Raw genomic sequence first — 21,682 nt, 5'->3', positions numbered from 1 at the left:
AGGTTAGAACAGAAAGGCTGAGGGACTTTCTTCCCTGGAGGATTTTGGGAACGGACAAGATTGGTTGTGGTTCAGTCTGGAAAGAGCACTTGAGTGGGAGTCTGAGACCTGCTTCCCGTTCCACTTCTGCCACTGACTACCTGTGTGACTTCAGGCAAGTCATTTTTCCCCTGCGGGCCTTGGTTCTCTTATCTGCAAAGCTGTGGGTCTGGTTTTTAGGGTTTGTTTGCTTGCTTGCTTATTTATTTATTAGCTTGTTTTTTTCAGTGGCTTGAGACAGTGACACAGTGTGTTGGTGTTTGGGGAGAGCTTGGGGGTGTACCAGAATAGTCACCAATATCAGCTTGAACATTTGATAAAATGTGGTATGCCTGGGTCTCCATGGCAGGATGGGAAAAGGACCTCAAACAATTTTGGCCTCAAACAAGATTCAGTTTAACTTTTATTTATTTATTCTAATTTTAAATGTTATTTATTTTATTATTTGCTTATTGAAGTGTGGATGATTTACAACAGTTTGACTCAGTGTCTTTTACTACTTGTGTGACCTTGGGCAAATTACTCATTCCTTTTCTGTTTTCATAAAATAAGGATAATAATATGCACAGTTAAGGATTGTTATGAGGATTAAACAAGACAATACCTGGCACAAAATGCTGGGGTGGGTGGGGGAGGTCTGTTTCCTTCCTTCTCTTTCTGTGATGCTCCTATTCACTTAGCCTCCCTCTCTGTCCCCCCCACCCCCAACCTACCTTCTCTTTCTTTTCACCAAAACAAAGTGGGATACCCTGACTCCAGGCACGACAGTGGACATATCCGTGTAGTACTAATTTGACAGACTTTGTGATGGAGTTTACATACATTGCAATGGTATTTCAGCAAGGTAGCTAAGGATGGTTAGTTCCATTATGCCTGCACATTCAGTCCCCCATCTCAGTATCCCTTTCCCTGTGGTCTGGGGATTCTGGACACTGAGGCCATCTCAAAAAGGATCTCATTTCTCAGTTCCCTCTTAGGGCCCTGCATCCTGAGTGGGGTTTCTCCTTTGACCTTGGTAAGAGAGAATCCGTGGTCTCCCCCAGGGTTCAGTGTCCTTGGCTGACCCGGAGCAGGACATCCTTCCGGCCTGCTACCAGGAAGAGTGGAGTGGAACTTCATGGCTACTGGGTGAGGCCAGGCTAACAGCAGCCAAGGCCAAGTATTGGGGGGGAGGGTCAGTGACTTAAAGGGACAAGCTGCCTGGTGGGCAGCGCTTGGGGGGACTTGTGTCCTGGAGAGGGGCAAGGGATTCCTGGGGCTCAGGAACTGGGACCAGGGGAGGCCATGGACAGGCAAGGCCTATGCCAGAGATCCACCTCCCCTACCTTTTAATGGATCATTTCTCCCAGTGCCACTAGAAATTTCCTTTTCCACTTCCAGATTCCTTTAGGTTGAGCACCCCTCTTCTCAGACTCTGCTTTTTAAATGCAAACGTCCCTGGGAGGGACTAACACTTTGGCCTCTAACACCCCTGTGTAAATTAGTATCAGATGTTTGGTGGTGTTTTGTTTTTGTGTGTGTGTGTTTTTTTCTGGTCTGAAAGAAGGGGGCTACTTGAGAGCTGACACCCCTTTCTTTTCCCACTCTGGTTTGTGAGGACCCCAGGGCTTCTCCACTCTGCCTTGACCTAGGAAATAACACCTGTCCCTGAGGCTGTCCAGAAGCCAGGTGACCTTTGGGCAAAGGCCTTCCTGGGCTCTTGTGTCTGGAGTCTCCTTCCCTGGCATTTCCCTCCCCGGTGCTCTCCTCACTGGCCCAGCCTGTCCCCGCATGCTGGAATGTGGACAGGGAAGGCCCAGAGCTGCCTCTGGAGCTTAGAGGTCCTGTTTTCCTTTTTCTTCTTGTTCAACTTTCCGTCTACTCAGAGGCAAAAAATATACAAATCAATTTTCACTGCAAAGTAAAGGAGCTGTTACAGTGGAGGATTACTGGACTGAATGTCAATATTATGTCATAGTATGAGTGTGTTTCGTGTGTGGTAATTGCAATCATTGTTGCTTTTGTTGTGATCATCCATTTATAATGCTTGGTGTCAGTTTATTTGTCTTTTGTAAAAATAAAATACAGTGTGTGTGTGTGAGTTGTGGGGAAAAAATTTATTAGATTTATAGATAGAATAAGATTTGTAGTCTGAACTTAAAAGCTTAAAGAAAAAAAATACTTCATTGCTTCAAAAAAAAAACAAACAAACAACTCTCCGTCTACTTTTCTCAGGCTTCTTTGCCAGTGGCACTAAGGCTGTCACCTCGTGGTGTCTAGGCCAGCTTCTTCTCCTACCCTTAGGGAGCTAATGAGGGAATGAGTCGGAGGGTGCGGGAAAGTGTGCAGTTTGTATGATTACTGTGGCTTTGGGTCCCTGGGAGTGACTGCAGTCTATCAGGGATTTTCTTGATTTGGGGAGTTAGCACTAATTGCAGATATTCTCTATTATTAGACTGCATGTCAAGATTGCTGGTTTAGGGACTGTGGTGGCAGAGGGACAGTGGGCAGGGCTTGTGGACAGTGGCGCAGAGCCTCCCTACCAGGAGGGCGGGAAGGAGCTTGCCCTGGGCACGGTGTGGCGGCTGGTCTTTGCTCCTCCGAGGTTCCCACGGATGACTGGCTCAGTCTTTTTCTGCTCGACTGCCTTTTACCCTCTTCCGAGCCAAGCAGGTGGCTGTCAGCTGCCCACACAGCCTGTCCTTGCCCCCTGGCACAGGCAGTGCCACTACACTGGGGCTGCTGGCCCCACCTTCTCTACCCTGTAGAATTGTTCTGGGGACCAAGTCCCTCAGTCCTTCTCGTCCCAGGCTCTGGCACATCAGTGCCAAGTGTGTACTCGTGGGATGGCGTGCAAGGCTGGGGCCAGGGTTGTTTCTGAGGACCAGCACCAAGTAGCCTCCCCACATGGGTTCTGTGGGCCCTTCCCAACTCTGCCGTGGCTCCGCTGTGAGACCCAGGGCAAAGTCGCTGACCGTTTGTGGGCCTCATTCTACTAGATGGTAGGACCCTGTCATGGAGAAGAGAGATTACCTTTTAGATGTCTAAGAAAGGTGCTACCAGAAAATAACCAAAGAATTGTTACAATTGAATGAATTGGAGACACTCCCTAAAGATCAGAGTGTTGATCCCCAGCAAAGATGTCATTCTTTTGGAGGATGGTCTCACTGGCATTCTTCGGTAGACTCTGGTTAGTCTGATGCCTCTGTAGTTACCCTGAGATACACCCCCATCCCCTTGCCATGGGGTTGGGCTGTAATTTGAAGTGCTGCTCAGGGCTGCCTCCTTCCTCCTTGCAGACTCTGATGGGTTAGCCCCACCTAGCTTGTGAGGACCCAGAGAGTCTGGACCTGAGCCGTGAGGTGGAGGACATTGCCTCTCATCTCTCCCCTCTGGTGAGTCCTCCAGGCAGAGCAGAACCTTGCTGGCATTTTGGGTCCTCGCTTTGGTGCCCCGGCTGGACGGGAGCAGCTGTGACCTGCTTTCTGGATCCTGCTTAATGGGCTGGCCTCCTCTAGCGAGTTTTCCCAGCCCGTGAAGGAATCCTGGAGAACTGGATTCCAAAGGGCATGAGTTGGGGAAGCTGGACTGGAGATTCAGCTAGAGGTGACAGAGGCGACAGTCTGAGCCTTGCAGGAGCCCTTGGTTTGCAGCAAGCAAGTGGCACCGAGAAGGGCTGCTGTGTCCCCATGCCCTCCTCCACCCACTTTCTTACATCCTCCTCACAGAGGGGCTCCCTTTATGCTTCAGGAGCCTACAGGACCTTCAGAGAGGCTAAGGTTTCCTAGATGTTGCTGTTTGGAAATGTCAGGTTGTTTTCCTCATGTGGGTGGGCTGGTGTGAACTTTGTCCGTAAAGAAGTTTCCTCAGGAGTCCTCTCAACTGGAGGCCAAGATTATTAAGGGAAGGTCATCCTGGGAGCTCCTCTTTTCCTCCACCATCCAGTCCACCTCCTTTCTCTGGAGGGTCGAGGAAACTGGAAGAGTAATTCTTAACCACCGTGCTCCTTGGAGGAAACCCGGCCGATCTGAACTAGGAGGCCTGGGTCTTGGGGCTGCGGTTGCTGAGGGCAGGGGGTGGAAAAAGCAGGAAGTGTGGACCGGACAGAAGGGAGATGTGGCTGTTCTGGCTCCCGGGATGGTTCCTGGCCAAGACCTTTCTTTCCCTTTTGCCAAACGTTCCATTCAGCTGATTGCCAGCTCCTGGTCCCGGTCCCTGCCATCTTAATCGCCAGCTCTAGGAAGGAAAGTTTTGAGAGGAGCCACGAGCTGCCTCACCTCTTCCATCACTGACTCTCTTTGTACCCAGATCCCAAATCTACAGGGTGTGTGCTAGGAGCTGTGATCTCCAGGGATTCCTTGTGTGTGTGTGTGTGTGTGTGTGTGTGTGTGTGTGTGTGTGAACAGAACAGCTGCACAAATGGTTTCTGACCCGGGGACTGGGGACTCAGGACTCTGAATGCAAACCCGACTGATGTAACTGTGTCACACAGCCTCCTATCCCTCTGCTCTCTTAGGACCCAGAGAGCCCTTTATTAACTCTTGTGTCCACTTTGGCTTCAATTGGTGGAGAGTCCAGGGTAGGCCCAGGAAAGAGAGAAATGGAAAGTAAGTTCCAGTAGCAAAACTGAACCACATGGGGTTGCTTTAATTTGGCTGAGAGGAGGCTAGAGAGGGGCTGTATGAGTGGGAAGAAAATGAAAGCAGTTATATTCAGTTTCCTCACATTTGGAATTAAGTGAGAACCACACAGAGAGAACATAGTTAAACAAGAGAAAGACTGTTGGTGCGTGTGACTCAGTGATGGGCCTGACATCAAAGAAGCTTGTAGAGCTGTATAAAACCTGTAGGTTTTCAATACGGAAGCAGGGATCAGCTGCACATCTGTTTGAGGCAGGGAGCTGACCTACTTGACTTATTGTTATACCTTCCTGCTGGAGGAGTCGTATTCCTGGCACAGGGCATGCTGACTTCCCTGTTGGAGCTGGGGCTGTGGGAGGGGAGAGGTGGAGCTGGGCAGCAGAGTGTGGAGTGAGGGGTGGGGGACGGGTACCTGGCTGCAAAACCAGTGGGATTTGGGGTCTGGGTAAGTGTGGGTGCTGGGGGTAGATAGGGGCAGGGTCCTCTCAGAAGAGAAAGCTCTGGGAGCCAAAGGGATTAAGTCCTTAACCCCTTGAACCATTCTGTCCTGAGAGGAGGCACTGAAGGTCTCTTCCTAGGGCAGTCCTAGAACTGAGTCATTTTCCCTTAGTAAAAACTACTAACAGGCTGGGGGCTTGAGACCCTCCATATTTTTCACCACCTTTCTCGATAGCTCTCCATTTCCCCTGCTCAGTGAAGATGGGTCAAGATGTGCAAGGTTCCCTGCTTTGTGCCCGAAAGGGGAGATTGAATTATTTATGATACATCTGTCACCTTTGTTAGACCGTAAGCTTCCTGGAATTGTGCCATGGTCATCTGAATACTTCTGCGTCTAGCATGGTACCTGGCACGTAGCTGGTACTCAATGCCCATTAGAATCCAGCTCTGTGGCTCAGGATTTGGGGAGATGACCGAGACCCATTAGTCTGTCCCAAGCAGGGCAGTTCTCATACGGTGCCCTCCAGCAAGACAACAGGAAGCCCTCTCCACCCACGGCTGGTGTCATCGCTGGACCCTGGGGCCCCTCCCTCTCTGGCACAGGCACGGAACAGAACCAGCTCACTTGAGGGAGTGCCCTCTCCTTTCTCTCCATGCTCTGACTCTGAGCCATTGTGTGGCTCTGCCCTGACCCCCTTCCTCCCCGCCTGACCTCCAGCCATCTGTTGGCAGCTGTGTGGGCTGAGTTTGGTGCCGCCTACACCCTGGCACCGACCTGCTTGGCCATAAGCATGCCCTCTTCCTTTACCAGCTGACTGCCTGGTGCTCTTTGGGGTTCCTTTCCCCAGTTCCGTCCTGCCTTCCTGGTAGTTCTGAAACCCTAGTCTTTCTTTGGTGTCAAACTTTACCGCACATCTGAATTGCCTGAGGGGCTTGGAAATGTTCAGAGTCCAGGGACTCACCCCACTGAATCAAACCCTCCAGGAGAGGGGCCAGGAATTTGTATGTTTGAAGAACTTCCCAGATGATAATTACAAACATTCAAATGTGGACCCTATATTGGATAATACTATTGTTAAATAATAACAATTACAATTTAACGTACTGTCAACGTTAAATTTAGCTGGTATGCTAACTGGCATTGTGTTTACATCGGAGAATGTCCTAGTTCTGTAGAGATTCAGGCTGAAGTATTTAGAAGTGAAGTGTTTGCATCTTAACATTTGAAAATGTTAAGCAGAGAAAGAGAAAGTGTGCTCAAATGTGGGGAAATGTTAACAACTAGTGCATGCAGGTGGTGAAAGGAATCTGGCTGAAAATGGTCTTTCAGATGGTTTCCATCTACTTTCTGAGAGATGGATACTAGAAGAGAACACAGCTAGGGCCACCAAGGTGCACAACTCCAGCAGGCACCATTCTCTTTGTTGTGGTAGAGGGTGTCATTCATGTAGAGTACAGTGTGTGGGTGCTCCGTGGAGTTGTGCGACAGAGCGGTACTGGCCCCAGTCTTCTCTTCCTGGATGAGCTGCAGAGTAGCAAAGACCCAGGCCCTCGCCCACCCCAACTCTTTCCTGGGACCTATATGGATATTTGCTTTTTTACAGAATCCCTAGTAGCCCTTGAGGACTCAGGGAATAGAGAATTTGTCAACCCAGCAGAGCCTGGCAGGGAGGGAACTGAATTGGGGAAGAGAATGGGGGAGGCAAGAAACATGAGACTCTGATTCCTAAAATACTTTGTGTATCCCCACCCCTCCTGGAAGATGAAATTCTGAAATTCGGGGCTGAGTTCTTAGCAGAAGCCAGCTCCCTTTAGCTGCAGGTGGTTGGGGTTGATTGCTCCTGCCTTCCCTCTTTCCCTCTCTGGATTTCCCCTGTGCCTGGCTGCTGCCCTGAACCTTCACCCCACCTTAGGGGCGGCTCTCCCGGTCCTGGTTTCCTGGTCCTGCGGGGGATGCTGCTTGTCCTGCCTCCTCACCATGGATCCCTCAGCATCAGAGCGAGCAGAGCACTGCACTTTTTGGAAGGCACAGCTGCCGGTGTAGCCCCGGGTACAAGATGGGCTGGGCCCCCTCTGCACAGCTGACAGACAGTCTGGTGGTGTCCTGGCCGGGAGCCAGGGGGCCGGTGGTTAGAGAGGGGTGGCTTAGCTTTCCGTGTTTGAATTCCAGTCTGGGAAGAGCCTTAGGAGCTGGGCCTGCTGGATCTCCCTCGGGTCTTTTTTTTTTTCCCCTCAGCCGTGCCGTGTGGCTTGTGGGATCTTAGTTCCTAGATCAGGGATTGAACCCGGGCCCTCAGCAGTGAAAGCGGGGAGTCATAACCACTGGACCACCAGGGAATTCCCCCTCAGGCCTTTCTTCTCTTTCCTCCCAGGGCTAACTTTGGCGTCCTCTGAGAAATGTGACTGAAGGGAATCAATAGGTCAGAATCAAAGAATCCCAGGGCTGGAAGGCACTTTCTGTGGTGGTCTTGTCTATCTACCCACCTGCATTTACAGATGCCAAACCTGGTCCTGTTAGTTGAAACCCAGTCCTACCTTTGAAGGATCCCCAGGGAAGGACACCACCTGCATCCTGATCACACATCTCTATGTCTGAAAATTCTTACCACCAGAAAGCTCTACCCTTATATGCCAGTTGAAGTACATTTTTCTCAGTGGAAATGAGGTGATTTTGGAACTTGAGGATCTCAGTGGGAGATGACAGATTCATACACATTTAACTTTGAATAAAATATTTCAAGATGATATTTGAGGTATATACAGGTTGCTATTGGGAGCATGAACGTGGGGCACATTGTTGAATCTGGAGGTTCAGAGAAGGCTTCTTGAAGAACTTGATGTCAGAGCAAAGTCTGAGCAGTTAGAATCACATAGGCAAAGAGCGTTGGCAGTTGGGAAGGGCGTGCCCTGGAGCCGGAAGATACTGCACGAAATCACAGAGGTATCAAATACGTGGTTCTGAATGGTTGGAGATGAGAGGGAGATGGGGGCTGGTGATAAAGGCCTTGTAAAGGAATCAAATAGAGAGCCTTTGAAGGGGTTTAAGCAGAGAGTGAGATGGTCAGATTTACACTTTAGAAAGAGCCCTCTGACTGATCTGGGGAGCAAGCTTTAAAGAAGGAAAGATTAGGAGGAGGAAGGACTGTTTGAAGGCTATTATAATAGCCCAAGTGGGAGAAAATACGGGTTTAATTAGGGCAGCAGCAGTTAGCATAGAAGGAAGGACTAGATTTGGGAAGTATTAAGAGGAAAAGTTGGCAGGCCTTGGTGATTGGATATGGGGTGAAAAGGAAGGCGGAATCCAGGATGACTGTCGGGTTCCTAGCTTGGGTGACTGGATGGTGCCATTCACCCAGATGGGGAACGAGCAAGGAGGAGAAGGTTGTAGGAAGGAAATAAGAAGGTGATAGTTCAGTTTTGAACATCTGGGCTTTGAGATATGGGTGGGCATATCAACTTGATGGGGGAGAGACACATTTGGAATCATCAACACGCACGTGATGTGAGTGGGAGAAGCAGATGAGACTGCCCAGTGGGGTTGTCACATTAACAGAGGCTGAGAATGGAGTCCTGAGCCAACACCAATATTTCAGGGGTGGACAAAGGAAGAGGAGGACAATGACAGAGGTGGAGAACACGAAAAAGTAGCGTCATGGAAGCCAGGGGGTGGAGGATGTAAGGAAGAAGGGAGTGGTCTGAGAGCCAAGTGCAGCAGCAATGTCTGGGCAGATAGAAATGCCTGTGGAACCGGGTGGCCTGGGCATTGTTGTTGGGGCATTTTAGTGGAATGTTGGGGGCAGAAGTCAGATTACAGTGAGTTGAAGAGTAAATAAGGGAGAATTGAGAAACATCATGTGTCTTCTGTGAAGCTTGACTGGGAAGGGAAGGAAGGACAGGGAGGGTATGAGCTGAAGGACAGAAAGGCAAGAGAGGGTGCTCAGGGTGTAGGGTTCTGGTTTTTGTTCCTTCTTTTTCTTTTTAAGGCTAGAAGAAGCTTGATCGTGTTTATGTGCTGAAGAGAGAGACCCAGTTAAGGAGAAGAGGTGAAAGTACAGGAGAGGGAAGGGAAGTTGGTGGAGCATCATCCTGGAGGAGATCCAGTGGGTGGGGCAAGCGCCCTGGAGGCTTCTACCAGAGTGGGAGGCTGGGACCTGCTTTCCCTGAGACCAAAAGGAAGAAGGGGAAGCCAGGGATTTCCCTGGTGGCGCAGTGGTTAAGAATCCACCCGCCAATATAGGGGACACGGGTTCGAGCCCTGATCTGGGAAGATCCCACATGCCGCGGAGCAACTAAGCCCATGTGCCACAACTACTGAGCCTGCGCTCTAGAGCCCACGAGCCACAACTACTGAGCCCATGCGTCACAGCTACTGAAGCCCGCGTGCCTAGAGCCCGTGCTCCACAACAAGAGAAGCCACTGCAATGAGAAGCCCGCACACTGCAACGAAGAGTAGCCCCCGCTCGCCACAACTAGAGAAAGCGCGCGCGGCAACGAAGACCCAACACAGCCAAAAAATAAATAAAATAAATTAAAAAAAAAAAAAAAAAGGGAGGCCAAATGCAAGTGTGGATAAGTTAGTAGGGAAGAGAGGCAGGAAGGCGAGAGAGATTATTTCCAATGGCCTCTGTTTTTCTCTTCACAGTGGTGCCTGGCTAAGGCCAGTGTTACTACTCTGCTTGTCCCAGCTTGGGGCTGAAAATACAGTCGTTCTCTGGATTAAAAGGCTTAATCTCAGTTCACCTTTGAGCATTTATCTTGTGTGTCCCATCAAAAGTACTAGGCCCTCCTTTTCCTGGGCCCAGTTTCCCAACTCTGGGCAGCCAAGTTCTGGGTATCTTCATCTGCGCATCCAATTCCTTTGAATTTTAAATAGCAAGACTCCCTCTTACCCTCTGTGGATAAAAAATAATCTATAAGGAGCTGTTGAAGCATGGAGAAACTCAACAGGCAGAGAAATCAGCAGAGAGCCACTTTGTTATGCCCTGAAGCTGGGCTTGGGCTATTCCATTTTGGGGAAAATACTTCCTAAGACTCACTGAGCCAGCGTGTGCCTGATGGATGCACCAGGATCCTGGAAGGGCACCTCAGGTTAAGGGATACTCTTGTCCTAACTTGTTTGGGGTCTGATGGAACTTACCACCCACGAATCTATCTGAACTTTTTTCCTATTGATGCTTTCAATTTTCTAATCATGAGGAAGGACGTGCTTCATATGTTTGTTACCTGCTGGGTAACAGTACAATAAAATGAAGGCTTTTTGATAATTTTATGAAATCATGAACTTCGCAGCTGCTGGTGAGAAGGGTCAGAAACCACTTACTAAACACGCACCTGCCCCAACCTAATCTGAAACACATACACACACAGGTCCATGGTTCTCAGCTTCAGCTACAGGCTAGAACCTCCTGGGGAGTTTTAAAAAATACCACTGCCCTACTGCAGACCAATTAAATCAGAATCTCTTGAGAGTACCTGGGCTTCAGTACTTTTAAAAAATTCCTGTTTCTAATGTGCAGCCAGGGTTGAGAACCACTGGGCCAGCTAGCCTTTTCGTTGCAACTGTGCCTTCAGTGCCTTTTCACGTCACGGCTTCTAAAGGAAAAGGGTACCAACACTGGAGTGAATGAAGGGGCTGCTCGTGGCCAGAGGCAGCTGGCTGGCAGGTGTTATCTGCCTGTCTGGCTTCCTAAGGGCTGAGGGAACTCAGTATTTCGGCACACCTGTACTCCATCAGGTGCCCGGGTCTCACCTGTTGGCAAGCTTTGTTTTATTGCTCATATTGGTGCATTTTGGGAGGATCTTAGTGCAGTCTGAGTAGCTGTTTCATAGGGCTTTGTTGTACTTTTCATTTATAGCTTTATTGAGGTATAGTTGACATACAATAAATTGTACATATTTAAAGTGTGCAACTTGATAAATTTTGACATATGTGTATACCCGTGAAACCACAATCAAGACAGTGAACATTTTCCTCGTCCCCAAAGTGTCCTTGTGCTCCTTTGTAACCCTCTTCCCACCCCTTCCCAGAGAGCCACTGATCTGTTTCTGTCACTGTAGATTAGTTTTCATTTTCCAGAATTTTATATAAATGGAATCCTACACACTCATACTCTTTTGTCTGACTTCTTTTCCTCAACATAGTTACTTTGAGATTCATCCATGTTATTGCATGTATCAATAATTAATTCCTTTTTGTTGCTGAGTAGTATTCAGTTGTTTGGACGTATCACATTTTTTTAATCCATTCACCTGCTGATGGACATTAGGTTGTCTCCAGTTTTTTCATGTTACAGATAAGACTGCTGTGGATATTCATGTACAAGTCTTTGTGTGGACATATACTTTCATTTTTCTTGGGTAAGTAATTAGGAGTGGGATAGTTGAGTCATATGGTAGGTGGATGTTTACCTTTTCAAGAAGCTGCCTATTTTCCAAAGTGGTTGTACCATTTAACATTCCCCACCAGCAGTGTGTGAGAGCTGTCCTCTTTATTTATTTTATTAAAAAAATTTTTTTTATTGAAATATAGTTGATTTACAATGTTGTGTTAATTTCTGCTGTACAGCAAAGTGACTCAGTTATACATATATATATTCCTTTTCATATTCTTTTCCCTTATGGTTTATCACAGGATACTGATGATAGTTCCCTGTGCTATAACAGTAGGACCTTGTTGTTTATTCATCCTATATATAATAGTTTGCATCTGCTAATCCCAAACTCCCAAACCTCCCCCGACCCGCGCCCCCCTTGGCAACCACAAGTCTGTTTTCTATGTCTGTGAGTCTGTTTCTGTTTAATAGATATGTTCCTTTGTGTCATATTTTAGATTCCACATATAAGTGATATCATATGGTATTTGTCTTTCTCTGTCTGACTTACTTCGCTTAGTATGATAATCTCTAGGTCCATCCACGTTGGAGAGCTGTCCTCTTTAAATTGACTGAAGAGCCCTTGTCTCCATCTTTTCCTCTTAGCTGATACAAGGTGCCTCCTTCTTTCTTCGGGGTACCTGTGAGCGAGATGAGGATGGGATTTAGGGACCAGAAATGGAAACATGTATAGATACATTGAAGTGTGGATGAATGTAATAGATAAATAAAGTTGTCTTGGTATCTCTTTTTTTCTCTATCTTTCTGTTTCTTTCCATCTGTTGTAGGCACTCAAGAAACAGGCAGTGGCCCAGATTATGTCACCCAATCAGATTATTGACACGTCTCTTTTTGTGGCTGAATGATTGATATTTTTCCTCCTCACTTGCAGGTACCCAGACACCATGCCACAACCCTGCAGAACTGACATTGCCAGGAAGTAGAAGACTTCCTTGTTTCCTCTGTCCCCCATCCTCACCATGTCTTCGACTCAGGGCAGTGGGGAACACTGGAAGTCACTGGAGTCTGTGGGCATCAGCCGCAAAGAGCTGGCCATGGCCGAAGCCCTGCAGATGGAGTATGATGCTCTGTCCCGGCTTCGGCACGACAAGGAGGAAAGCAGAGCCAAGCAGAACACAGACCCCTCTCTCATCAGCTGGGATGAGCCCGTCCTAGACTTCTACAGCAAGCCAGCGGGAAGGCGGAAGGACCTCAAGCTCTTACGTGGTCTTTCTGGCTCTGACCCTACCCTCAATTACAACTCGCTCTCCCCACAGGAAGGGCTGCCCAACCACTCTACCTCCCAGGGCTCCCAGCCTGGCCCAGATCCCTGGCCCAAAGGCTCCCTGGCCGGAGACTATCTCTACATTTTTGATGGTTCAGATGGGGGGCTCTCTTTGTCCTCAGGACCGGGGGACACAGATGACACTTTTAAGAAACTGTCCCCACCTCCTCTGCCTCCCCGAGTCTCTATCTGGGACACTCCTCCCCTGCCTCCCAGAAAGGGGTCCCCCTCATCCTCCAAGATCTCCCAGCCCAATGACATCAACACTTTTTCTTTGGTCGAACAACCTCCAGGCAAACTGCTGGGGCATCGGCTCCTAGAAGAGGAAGAGGAGCTGGGAAGTGGGGGTCCAGGGCGCCTACTGGGGTCCATGGACTATGACGGTATCAATGATGCCATTACACGGCTCAACTTGAAGTCAACCTATGATGCAGAGATGCTGTGGGATGCCACCAGGGGCTGGAAGGAGGGCCGGGGACTCCTGAACTTTGGCAAGGACACTCCTGGAAAACCTGTGGCCCGGAGCAAGACCATGCCCCCTCAGGTGCCCCCCCGCACCTACACCTCCCGCTACGCCAACCGGAAAAATGGGGCACCTGGCAAGAACCTCCAGATTTCTGCAGCTCCGGTGAGGACCTTATTGTGTTTCTTCTGTCCCCTTTCCCCTTGTCATTCAGAAACAGAGTCCCTCTTTCTTCTTTGCTGTCCAAATCACAATCTGCTCCACACTCACCCCTTCAGTCCTCTTCTGCCCTCTGCTTCTGACATTGGTCCCCCGGGCCGTGGTGGGGGAGGGAAGAGGGACACTCGTAGAGAAGGCTCCTTTTCAGGGCCAGTTTTGTGTATCTTGGCCAAATGGTCCTTCTGGGGGCAGGCGTTTTGGAATGCCCGCTTCGTGATATAAGGACAGAACTGGGGTGAGGGGATACACTGTTGACTGCATGGCTGAATGGCCTTGTGCACTGGGGTGAGTTCCTTCTGCTTTCTGACTTTCTGCTCTGCCAAAAATGCTGCGTGGTGATGAGGTTCAGTCATGATACTAACCGATGTTTAGTGCTCACTAAGTCCCAGACCCTGGTCCAGACCCCTCAGCAACCCTGCCTGATGATCCGCAGTGGCGTAGCCCTGTTCTGTCTCATCCCAGAGCTCCATTGTTCTCGCTGGCTCGCTCGTTCGCTCTCTCTGCGTTACTCCCTCTGTCTCTCTCTCCCTCCCTTTGTCTCTCCCCCTCTGTCTCTCTCCTCCCTGTCCTCTGTGTGTGTGTGCGCGCGCGCGCGCACATCTCTCTCTCATTGTGATAAAATATACATACCATAAAATTTACTATCTTAACCAATTGTAAGTATACAATTCAGTGGCATTAAGTACATTCACACCGTTGTTCAGTCCTCACCATCATCCATCTCTTTTCACAGTGAAAATGTTAAGAAAAAAGTATGCAGTATGACAGTAATTATTTCACTTTTATCAGTATATAGTATAAAATCGCAAACTCTCTGCACAGAAGCATGGCGTAGGTTCCAGGACAGCTTTGATCTTTCTCTGGTTTAAAAAGTGTCAGCAACATCTCCATGGGCGGGGACCTGAAGCCTGCTTTGTGTTTTGCACTTGGAAACCCTGGCCCCAGGGGGAGTCAAGAGGCACCCCTGTGGCTGATGACTTCTGTCCTAACAGCTTTCCACCTCATTCCCTCCCTGTTTCCTCCTTATTCATTGTCTAAGGGACACTGGGGCGTTCCCACCTTGTGTCCCAGCAGTTGGGATCCTTCACAACTCTGGAAAAGCCATGTGGTCCTTCCTTCCTGTGCTTCGGCTAAGAGAGTCCCCCAGAGCAGAGGCAGCTCCTGGGTTAAGTCACAGCTCTAGAGCGCAGGGCTTTTTAAAGGCCTTGCTCTGAGAGGTGGGGCTGTTCCTGCTATTTATAGGGACAGGGAGATTCTGTTCTGCACAGCTGGGCCTGCTTGCGCAGCGGCAGGCCACCCTGGTAGGTGGTCACCTCTGTGGCTCCGTCTCCTGCTCCCCCCACTCCCTCACCCTTCCCCCCCCACTCCCTCACCCTTCCCCCCCCACTCCCTCACCCTTCCCCCATCCCCTGTGTGTTATCAGAGTTCTGGGAGGGAGCTTGGTCCAGAGTCTCCTTGAAGAAGCTAGGGCAAAGCAAAAAGCCCTTGCCAGTTCTTAGGGGGAAATGCGGCCTTGGTCTTCCCCACCCCAGCTTGGTGCAGGGGCTTATCCCACTGGGAGGGGGAGCCCCTCGGGCTCTCGACCCATACCACCGCCCCGCCTTCGCCGGGCTTCCAGCCGGAGGGACCCACCTTATCCCAGGCCTGTGGAGCCAGCTAAGGAAATGGTTGGCTCCAAATGCCAGCCTGGTACCCCTGCTGCCAGCCTCTGCCCCGCAGATGCCCCCAGCCAGCATTGGGCGATGCCATCAGGGCCTGCCAGCAGGGCAAACGTAAGTGGCTTTTGTTTTCTTATGGAGCCAGTGAGTGGTACTGAAAGGCATGAAAATGGCCCTCAGTCGCCACTCTGTTCTCTACCCTCCTTGCCTTCCCCTCCTCTCGCTGTCTCTCTGTCTCTGTCTGTCTCTGTCGCTCTCTCTATCGCTCTCACTTTTGTGGGTTAGTTGCTGACAGTGGTACTATTGTTTTGACTGGGACACAGGCATGAACTTGGCAGAGCCAGGGCCTCCCATGCCAACTGCCCCCACGGCTACCCTCCCCTCTCTGCACCCCCTCCATGCTCACCCAGGGGAGCAAGGCCAATGAGAGAGGGTCACTCAGAGGAAACAATCTGGATATTCAAATGAGGAGCTCAGTTGCTGCCATCTGCCCCGAGGGGCGGGGAGGACAGGAGAATAGCCAGGGGGAGGCTGAGAGGTGAGGCGTTGCGTGTGTGCAGACTGTCTCCCCGGAAGTATCCGCCTTTACCGGATGCAGGCCGGCACTCCGTCAGAGCTGTCGCTTCATTCCCTTGCGGTGGCCCCCCTGGTGGCTCTGGGCAGGCCGGCCGAAACCTGCCAGGCACCAGCTCCTCCTCCCCGCGGCTGTGCTGCAGGCCTTGTTTCGAGGGCTGCTTTAGAACTCCTCATGGGGGACTGAAAAGAGCTCTGTGGTGGGAGACAGTTTGAGGTCTTGTCTGTGAGAATCCCCACCAGCACACACATGTTCTTGGACAGGAAGTGGGGCCCAGGCAGGCTTCCTGACATTCCAGCTGTTGGGGACCAGAAGACTTGGGAGCCAGGAGGAGCTAAGCCTTCTACCCGGTTCTTTCCTGCCCAGAAAGCTGCTTTGGCGCTTTCTTCCTCCAGTAGTACTGACTGGGAAGGCACGTGTGTCTTGAATCATTGCCTCCATTCACGGTTTCTCGGTCTCTCTCTGAGTTGGGTCCCTGGGGCTTACTGTGGATGTTGAAGCTTTGCCCAGGGCTCAGCTTCCCTGGGGACTGCTTGGGCAACCCACTTGCTCTGGCCTCAGTGGTGGGACGGGGAAAAACAGCTGTCTGCTCAGCTCCCCGCCACGCCTCTGGGAGCATCCCCCAGAAAGCCAGCCCCACGGCCCAGCGTGCCGGGAACCACCTGACCTGCAGGGTTGAGCTTATTAGACACTGGCCTCTCGGGAAGGAGGTTCGGCCACACTCATGTCCATCCCACCCAGGCTTTCAGACTCAGCTAAGGCGTCAAGTACTCTTCCAACTTGGCTCTTGGTCTCCCAGGATGGCAGATAAATATATTCCTGGATTTCCCACATTTTTTTTATGCCCCTTTCACTGGAAAGTCTTTACACCTAGAGTTTAAGAGTTTAGGCCTAGGAGCCTGTGGGAAGGGGATGGCATGAGGGAAAAGGCACTGAGTAAGTTGTTCTTCTCTTAAAGGTGGGCTCCCGGCCCCACGCTGTTGCCAATGGCCATGAGTTGTTTGAGGTCTCAGAGGAGAGAGATGAGGAAATTGCTGCCTTCTGCCACATGCTGGATATGTAAGAGTTAAAGACTGGGGGGTTGGGGAGGGTTGTGGGCGCTGGGGAGGAGAGTCACCCCTTTCAGAACTTTCTAGGGAGGAAGAAGAGCCATATTTAATACATCTCAATGTACAACTATGGGATGCTTCCTGCAACCGGTATTTGCAGGCTTTTTGGAATCTTAGAAGTTTCACAGTTTGGACAAAATTCAGGAAACCTCGATCTAACAGTCAAATTGTTCCAATCACTTCAGGCTCAGTTGCCTTTAGGAACAAACACACCCCAGATGGAGATAAGAGTGTAATCTTATCTGGAGCTAAAAGAGAAAGGAAATGGAAAATTTTTCCATGGAAAGCTGTGTGGTTTTAAAACTATCCTTAATGTTCAACTCAGCTTGGGAAACATTTTGCAACTGTAACAGATGTACCAAGAACAGGGTTTCCCCCAGCTGCTTCCCCCCTGCCCCCATCCTGGCCCACAGACCCACGGGCTGAGTGGGGACGGAGGGGTCCCTGGGCCTCAGGACGGGAGGTCCCAGCAGGCCTCTTGTTGACCATTCTCTTCTGAAGGCACAGCGACGGTCCTTCTCCCTCTCTTCCTGCACAGCCTCCGATCTGGCTCTGACGTCCAAGACTACTCCCTAACTGGGTATGTCTGGAGCACTGTCACCCCAAGCCCGGAGCACCTCGGGGATGAGGTTAACCTGAAGGTGACCGTGTTGTGTGACAGCCTGCGGGAGCCGCTCACTTTTACCTGCAACTGTAAGTTAGTGGGGAGTCGGTGTGAGCATCCCTAAAGGTGGGGCAGGGGTGACGGTGTTTTGACTATGTGGGGTCTTTTGCCGTTGATTCCCAGCCCCAAACTGTGTGTTTGCCTGCTTTATCTGGTTGTTGATGGCTCTGGGGGAGGGGACCAGGATGAGCCCCGCCTGCCCCAGTGCCCCCCCTCATTGCTTCCCCTGCCTCACCCTTTGCAGGTTCCTCCACTGTAGACTTGCTCATCTACCAGACCCTGTGCTATACCCATGATGAACTGAGGGGTGTTGATGTGGGTGACTTCGTGCTAAAGCCCTGTGGGCTGGAGGAATTCCTGCAGAAGTGAGTGCCCTGGTGGGGACAAGCGGGCAGGAAGTGGCACCTGCCTTCTAGGTAGTAGGATTATGAGGGGGCTTCACCGGGGTGGTGCTGGGCTCGAGGCCTGGGGCTGGCAGCTCCCTGCCAATCCCACAGCCAGGACTCCTGCTTTCTGGGCATACTGTCAGCCACGTCGTACTTTCCCCAGGAGCTCGATCTTCCAGCGGGATTGGCTGGCTTCCTGAGCCAAATCTGCTGTGGAAAGAGCTTGGAACTGGGATTAGGCAAAGACTGAGTTGTATCTGCTTGCAGACTTCTGCGTGTGGAGGGGTGTGTGTATGGGGGCGGGGGAACTGTGTAGGGTAGCTTCTCCCGCCCTAGATTATGTGTGGGGTCTTTATGGCCAAGGGCAGGAGGAGGACTGGGCAGAAGCGCCCTGTGGAAATAGCGGTAAAAATCACAGTTGCTCTCTCCTCCCCCTTCCCCTGCCGACAAGCCTTTCCCCCGCTGGCATGTGCAGCTGGTTATCCTCCTTAGCAAAGGCTCGCCTCCAGCTCCTGTACATCCAGTGCCCTCTGCAGGGAGCAGCCTCCCTGGAAAGTCTGATGTGGACCAGTGGCAGCAATCCCCTTTCCACTGCCTTGGGACTCTGGGGTGCTGGGGTGGTGGGAAGGGGGATTGTACCCCTCAGGTGGTACAGCTGTGTGGCAGGCTGTAGAGTCAGCCAGAGGGCAGCGGATAAGGAAATAAAGAGAGCTGCTTTCCGCCCTAAGCTTCCAGTTGCCTACTGCCCACTACTACTGGCCACTTGGTGAAGCAGATCTTGGGAGTGGGGAAGGAGAGGCCGGCATCTCAGGTCTGAGGAGTGCGCGATGAGGGCCACCCCTTGCTCTTTCTCTTATATGCAGGTCTAGATGCAAGGATGGTTGATCTATGGCTAGAGCAGTTCTTGGCTGGTTTCTTTAACCTTAGGGATATTGTGGGCCCTTCCTGGACTCTGTGCTCTCAACTGGAAAACTGAGAGAAAAGAAGGGGGCAGGGCCCTACGTGGCACAACTCCAGGCAGCACAGTTCAAATGTGTATCGCTCTCCCCTAGAGGAATAGAAGGGGCCCCAGACTCAGGGGCTCCTGGTGAAGAGCACCTGCCACTGTTGTAAGGGAGCAAGGGGCACAATGGGTCACATCAACACAGCTGGTTTGGGTTCCAGCTGCCACTTGCTAGTTGTGGAGCTCTGACCCTCAGCTTCTTCTGTAAAATGTAGCAAGGGTTAAATATGTGAATGACCCAATGAGCAATCAGTAAATATTCCCAGGGAAGGACCAGTCCAAAGAGAGGATGCGGATTAGATGGATACTGTCATTTCCCTTGCAGCCCCCTAGTCCTTGAGCCCCCAAGTCCAGAGGTGGTAGATAAGCCGTCAGCTTCTGACATCTTGCCAAGACCCAGGTGGAGTGTTCCAGGGGAGGTGGAGAAGGATTTTTGGTCCTAGGGTCATGCCTCTCCCACTCTAACTTGAATGCACACAGAGGAAGGCCTTCCACAGAGAAGGTCAAGCAAGTCCCCGGAGGACCTGTGTCCATCACTCTTGGTCCAGGAGCCCCCTCCTCCGCCAAGGCTCTTCTCTTCCCTCCCATGCAACAGAAAAGCCCAGACCCCTGAGCACAAGATAGCTGCCTTGGGTGGGGGTGGAAAGGACCCTCTGGGGGTTCCAGAAAGCTGCTAGCTCCCAAGGAGGCCCTGTGTTTCCTACCCTTGCTTAGAAAAGGGGCTGACGCTGAGGGGGAGTGGCAGGTCCAGGATGCAGGCTGCTCTCAGATAAGAACCTTGAGACAGTCCCCGGGGAGGATTGGGTTTCCTGCCACCTCCCCCACCCCTGACACACTCTTCCTTCCTCCCGGGGCACTCCCACCAGCCCCACCCCACAGCCCAGCCTCTCCCACCCCCAGGTTTTGGCTGCAGCTCAGTCTTAGCAGGTTGGGGTCTAAATCAGAGGCTTGGCACCTCCGGATGTGGAAAACCCACTTACGTCCTAGCTGGACTGGACTGGCCTCCGGCCCAGGCACCTCTGTCGGCTTCTGCACAGAGCCCTATGCTTTGCTCCTCTCCTCTCCATTTCTGGCCTAGATTCCCAGCTCTGCTGAGGAAGGAAGTCCCTTTCCGGCTTCTGTTACCCAGCTGCTGGGACATGGCCCAGGCCTGCAGTGCTGGCCTGCAGGTGGGACTCAGCCTGCCCCTTCTCCTCGGCTTCCTTTCTGACTAAGGTGTGATCTGGAGGGAGGAAGGGGCTGGATCACCGAGGGACTCCCTAAGCCCCCTTCTCTGAAACTTGGGGTGGGGGGGCGGGGGTCTCACCTGAGCAGTGGGAATAGCATGCTGGTAGTCTGTAGAGATTTACATTGTTATTCACGATCGCAGGACCCACAGAGGGAGGTGAGAAGCAGAACTTTGATGAGTTGGGGATAATAGACCTGGAATCTTGGTGGGTTTGGTTGGTTGGTCTCAGCACCCAGTTGGTAATGGTGGGGGATGTGAGACTTAGGATCACAGTGTTGGGGGGAGAGTGTGACCCATTGAGCTCCACACCCGAGCCTGAGCACAGGCTGGCTTCTGTCGTGTCCTATGTACCAATGCCAAGAGGATGGGGTTTAAACACTGCCCCTGAGAAATCTCTCTGTTCCCCACTCCCTCCAGAAGTTCCCACCCCTAAAGTGAACCAGTGATAATGGTAATAAATACCTAGGAAAGTCATTGTTTGTACAGACCAAGGGTTAAATGTAATAGGTGGCATTTCTTTAGACAGACCTCTGTTTCTTTCCCCAAGCTCTACCATGACATCTCCCAAGAGCTAAGGTGGGGGTACATCACAGGTATACTCCCCCTTCACCTTTCCTCCCCCTTCCTCCTGTTTCTCTCTCCCTGAGGCTAAGGTATGCATTTCCCTTGAAAGTCCCAGTGAGTTCCCAGAATGCTAACGGCCTTGTCCCCCTGTCCCACCAGCAAGCACGCCCTGGGCAGCCACGAGTATATTCAATACTGTCGAAAGTTTGACATCGACATTCGGCTACAGCTGATGGAGCAGAAAGCTGTACGCGGTGACCTGGCCCGGACGGTTCGTGTGTGGTGGGGAGGCTGATGGCTGCATAGGGATGGGGAGGTAGTGGGCAGAGGGTGATATGGAATACATTGGGTGGACATGCGGTAGGAGCACTGAGCTGTGATACAGGCACCACCCTTCTCTGAATAGGGCACTTCTTACACAGGTGAATGATGACCAGAGCCCCTCCACCTTGAACTACCTCATCCATCTGCAAGAGAGGCCAGTCAAGCAGACCATCAGCAGGTGAGAGTGGGTACCATCTTGGATGTGGCCCAAGCAGGAACCATGAGGGGACCCTAGCAGATACCCTTACTTGCCTTTATGCCAGGGCCGGGGGTTCTTGCAGGTGTTGGGGATGGGGCCCAAGAGTCTTAGAGGAGAAGATCCCCACTTCAGGGTATGCTACATCTCTTCCCTCTAGTACTTTGCCACATTCTCCAGGTAAAAGGTGGCCAACTAGAAAGGACTTGCCAGCCTTCAGTCTTCATGGGACATAAGGGAAGAGTGGGAACCCCTTTAAACCAGAGTCTGATTCCTGAGCTGTGGAGAAGGAGGGAGAGGATGGGTCTTCCAGTACACTGGGTCTGTTCTGACATCTTCTATGACCTTTCCCTGTCCCCAACTCCCCAGGCAGGCCCTGAGTCTTCTGTTTGACACTTACCACAATGAGGTGGATGCCTTCCTGTTGGCTGATGTGAGTACAAATTCTGGGGCTGGCCCAGCTGCCCAAATCTCCTCCCTTCCTCTCCTCCAGTCCTCCTGGGATCAGCTAACACTAAAGGGATCTGGAGTAGATACTGAAA

At 51.2% G+C, this 21,682-nt stretch overlaps 1 protein-coding gene across 4 annotated transcripts in view; it reads left to right on the top strand.

The window, feature by feature from the left end:
- The window catches only part of PIK3C2B (phosphatidylinositol-4-phosphate 3-kinase catalytic subunit type 2 beta), a 59,384-nt gene that overhangs the window by 7,013 nt on the left and 30,689 nt on the right, over window positions 1-21,682 (top strand). For all 4 annotated transcript variants that reach the window (XM_036856450.1, XM_036856441.1, XM_036856436.1 and 1 more), the window contains exons 2-8: window positions 12,360-13,380; window positions 16,625-16,725; window positions 17,314-17,468; window positions 17,684-17,804; window positions 20,780-20,891; window positions 21,043-21,122; window positions 21,510-21,573. In XM_036856450.1, the coding sequence (XP_036712345.1) occupies window positions 12,448-13,380; window positions 16,625-16,725; window positions 17,314-17,468; window positions 17,684-17,804; window positions 20,780-20,891; window positions 21,043-21,122; window positions 21,510-21,573 (1,566 nt within the window). In that variant the 5' untranslated portion in view covers window positions 12,360-12,447. The remainder of the gene's footprint in view (window positions 1-12,359; window positions 13,381-16,624; window positions 16,726-17,313; window positions 17,469-17,683; window positions 17,805-20,779; window positions 20,892-21,042; window positions 21,123-21,509; window positions 21,574-21,682) is intronic.

The sequence above is a fragment of the Balaenoptera musculus genome, chromosome 1 (assembly GCF_009873245.2).
Source record: "Balaenoptera musculus isolate JJ_BM4_2016_0621 chromosome 1, mBalMus1.pri.v3, whole genome shotgun sequence".
Classification (NCBI taxonomy): Eukaryota; Metazoa; Chordata; class Mammalia; order Artiodactyla; family Balaenopteridae; genus Balaenoptera; species Balaenoptera musculus.
The sequence above is the reverse complement of the archived record's forward strand: the minus strand, read 5'-3'. Positions and strand labels throughout refer to the sequence as shown.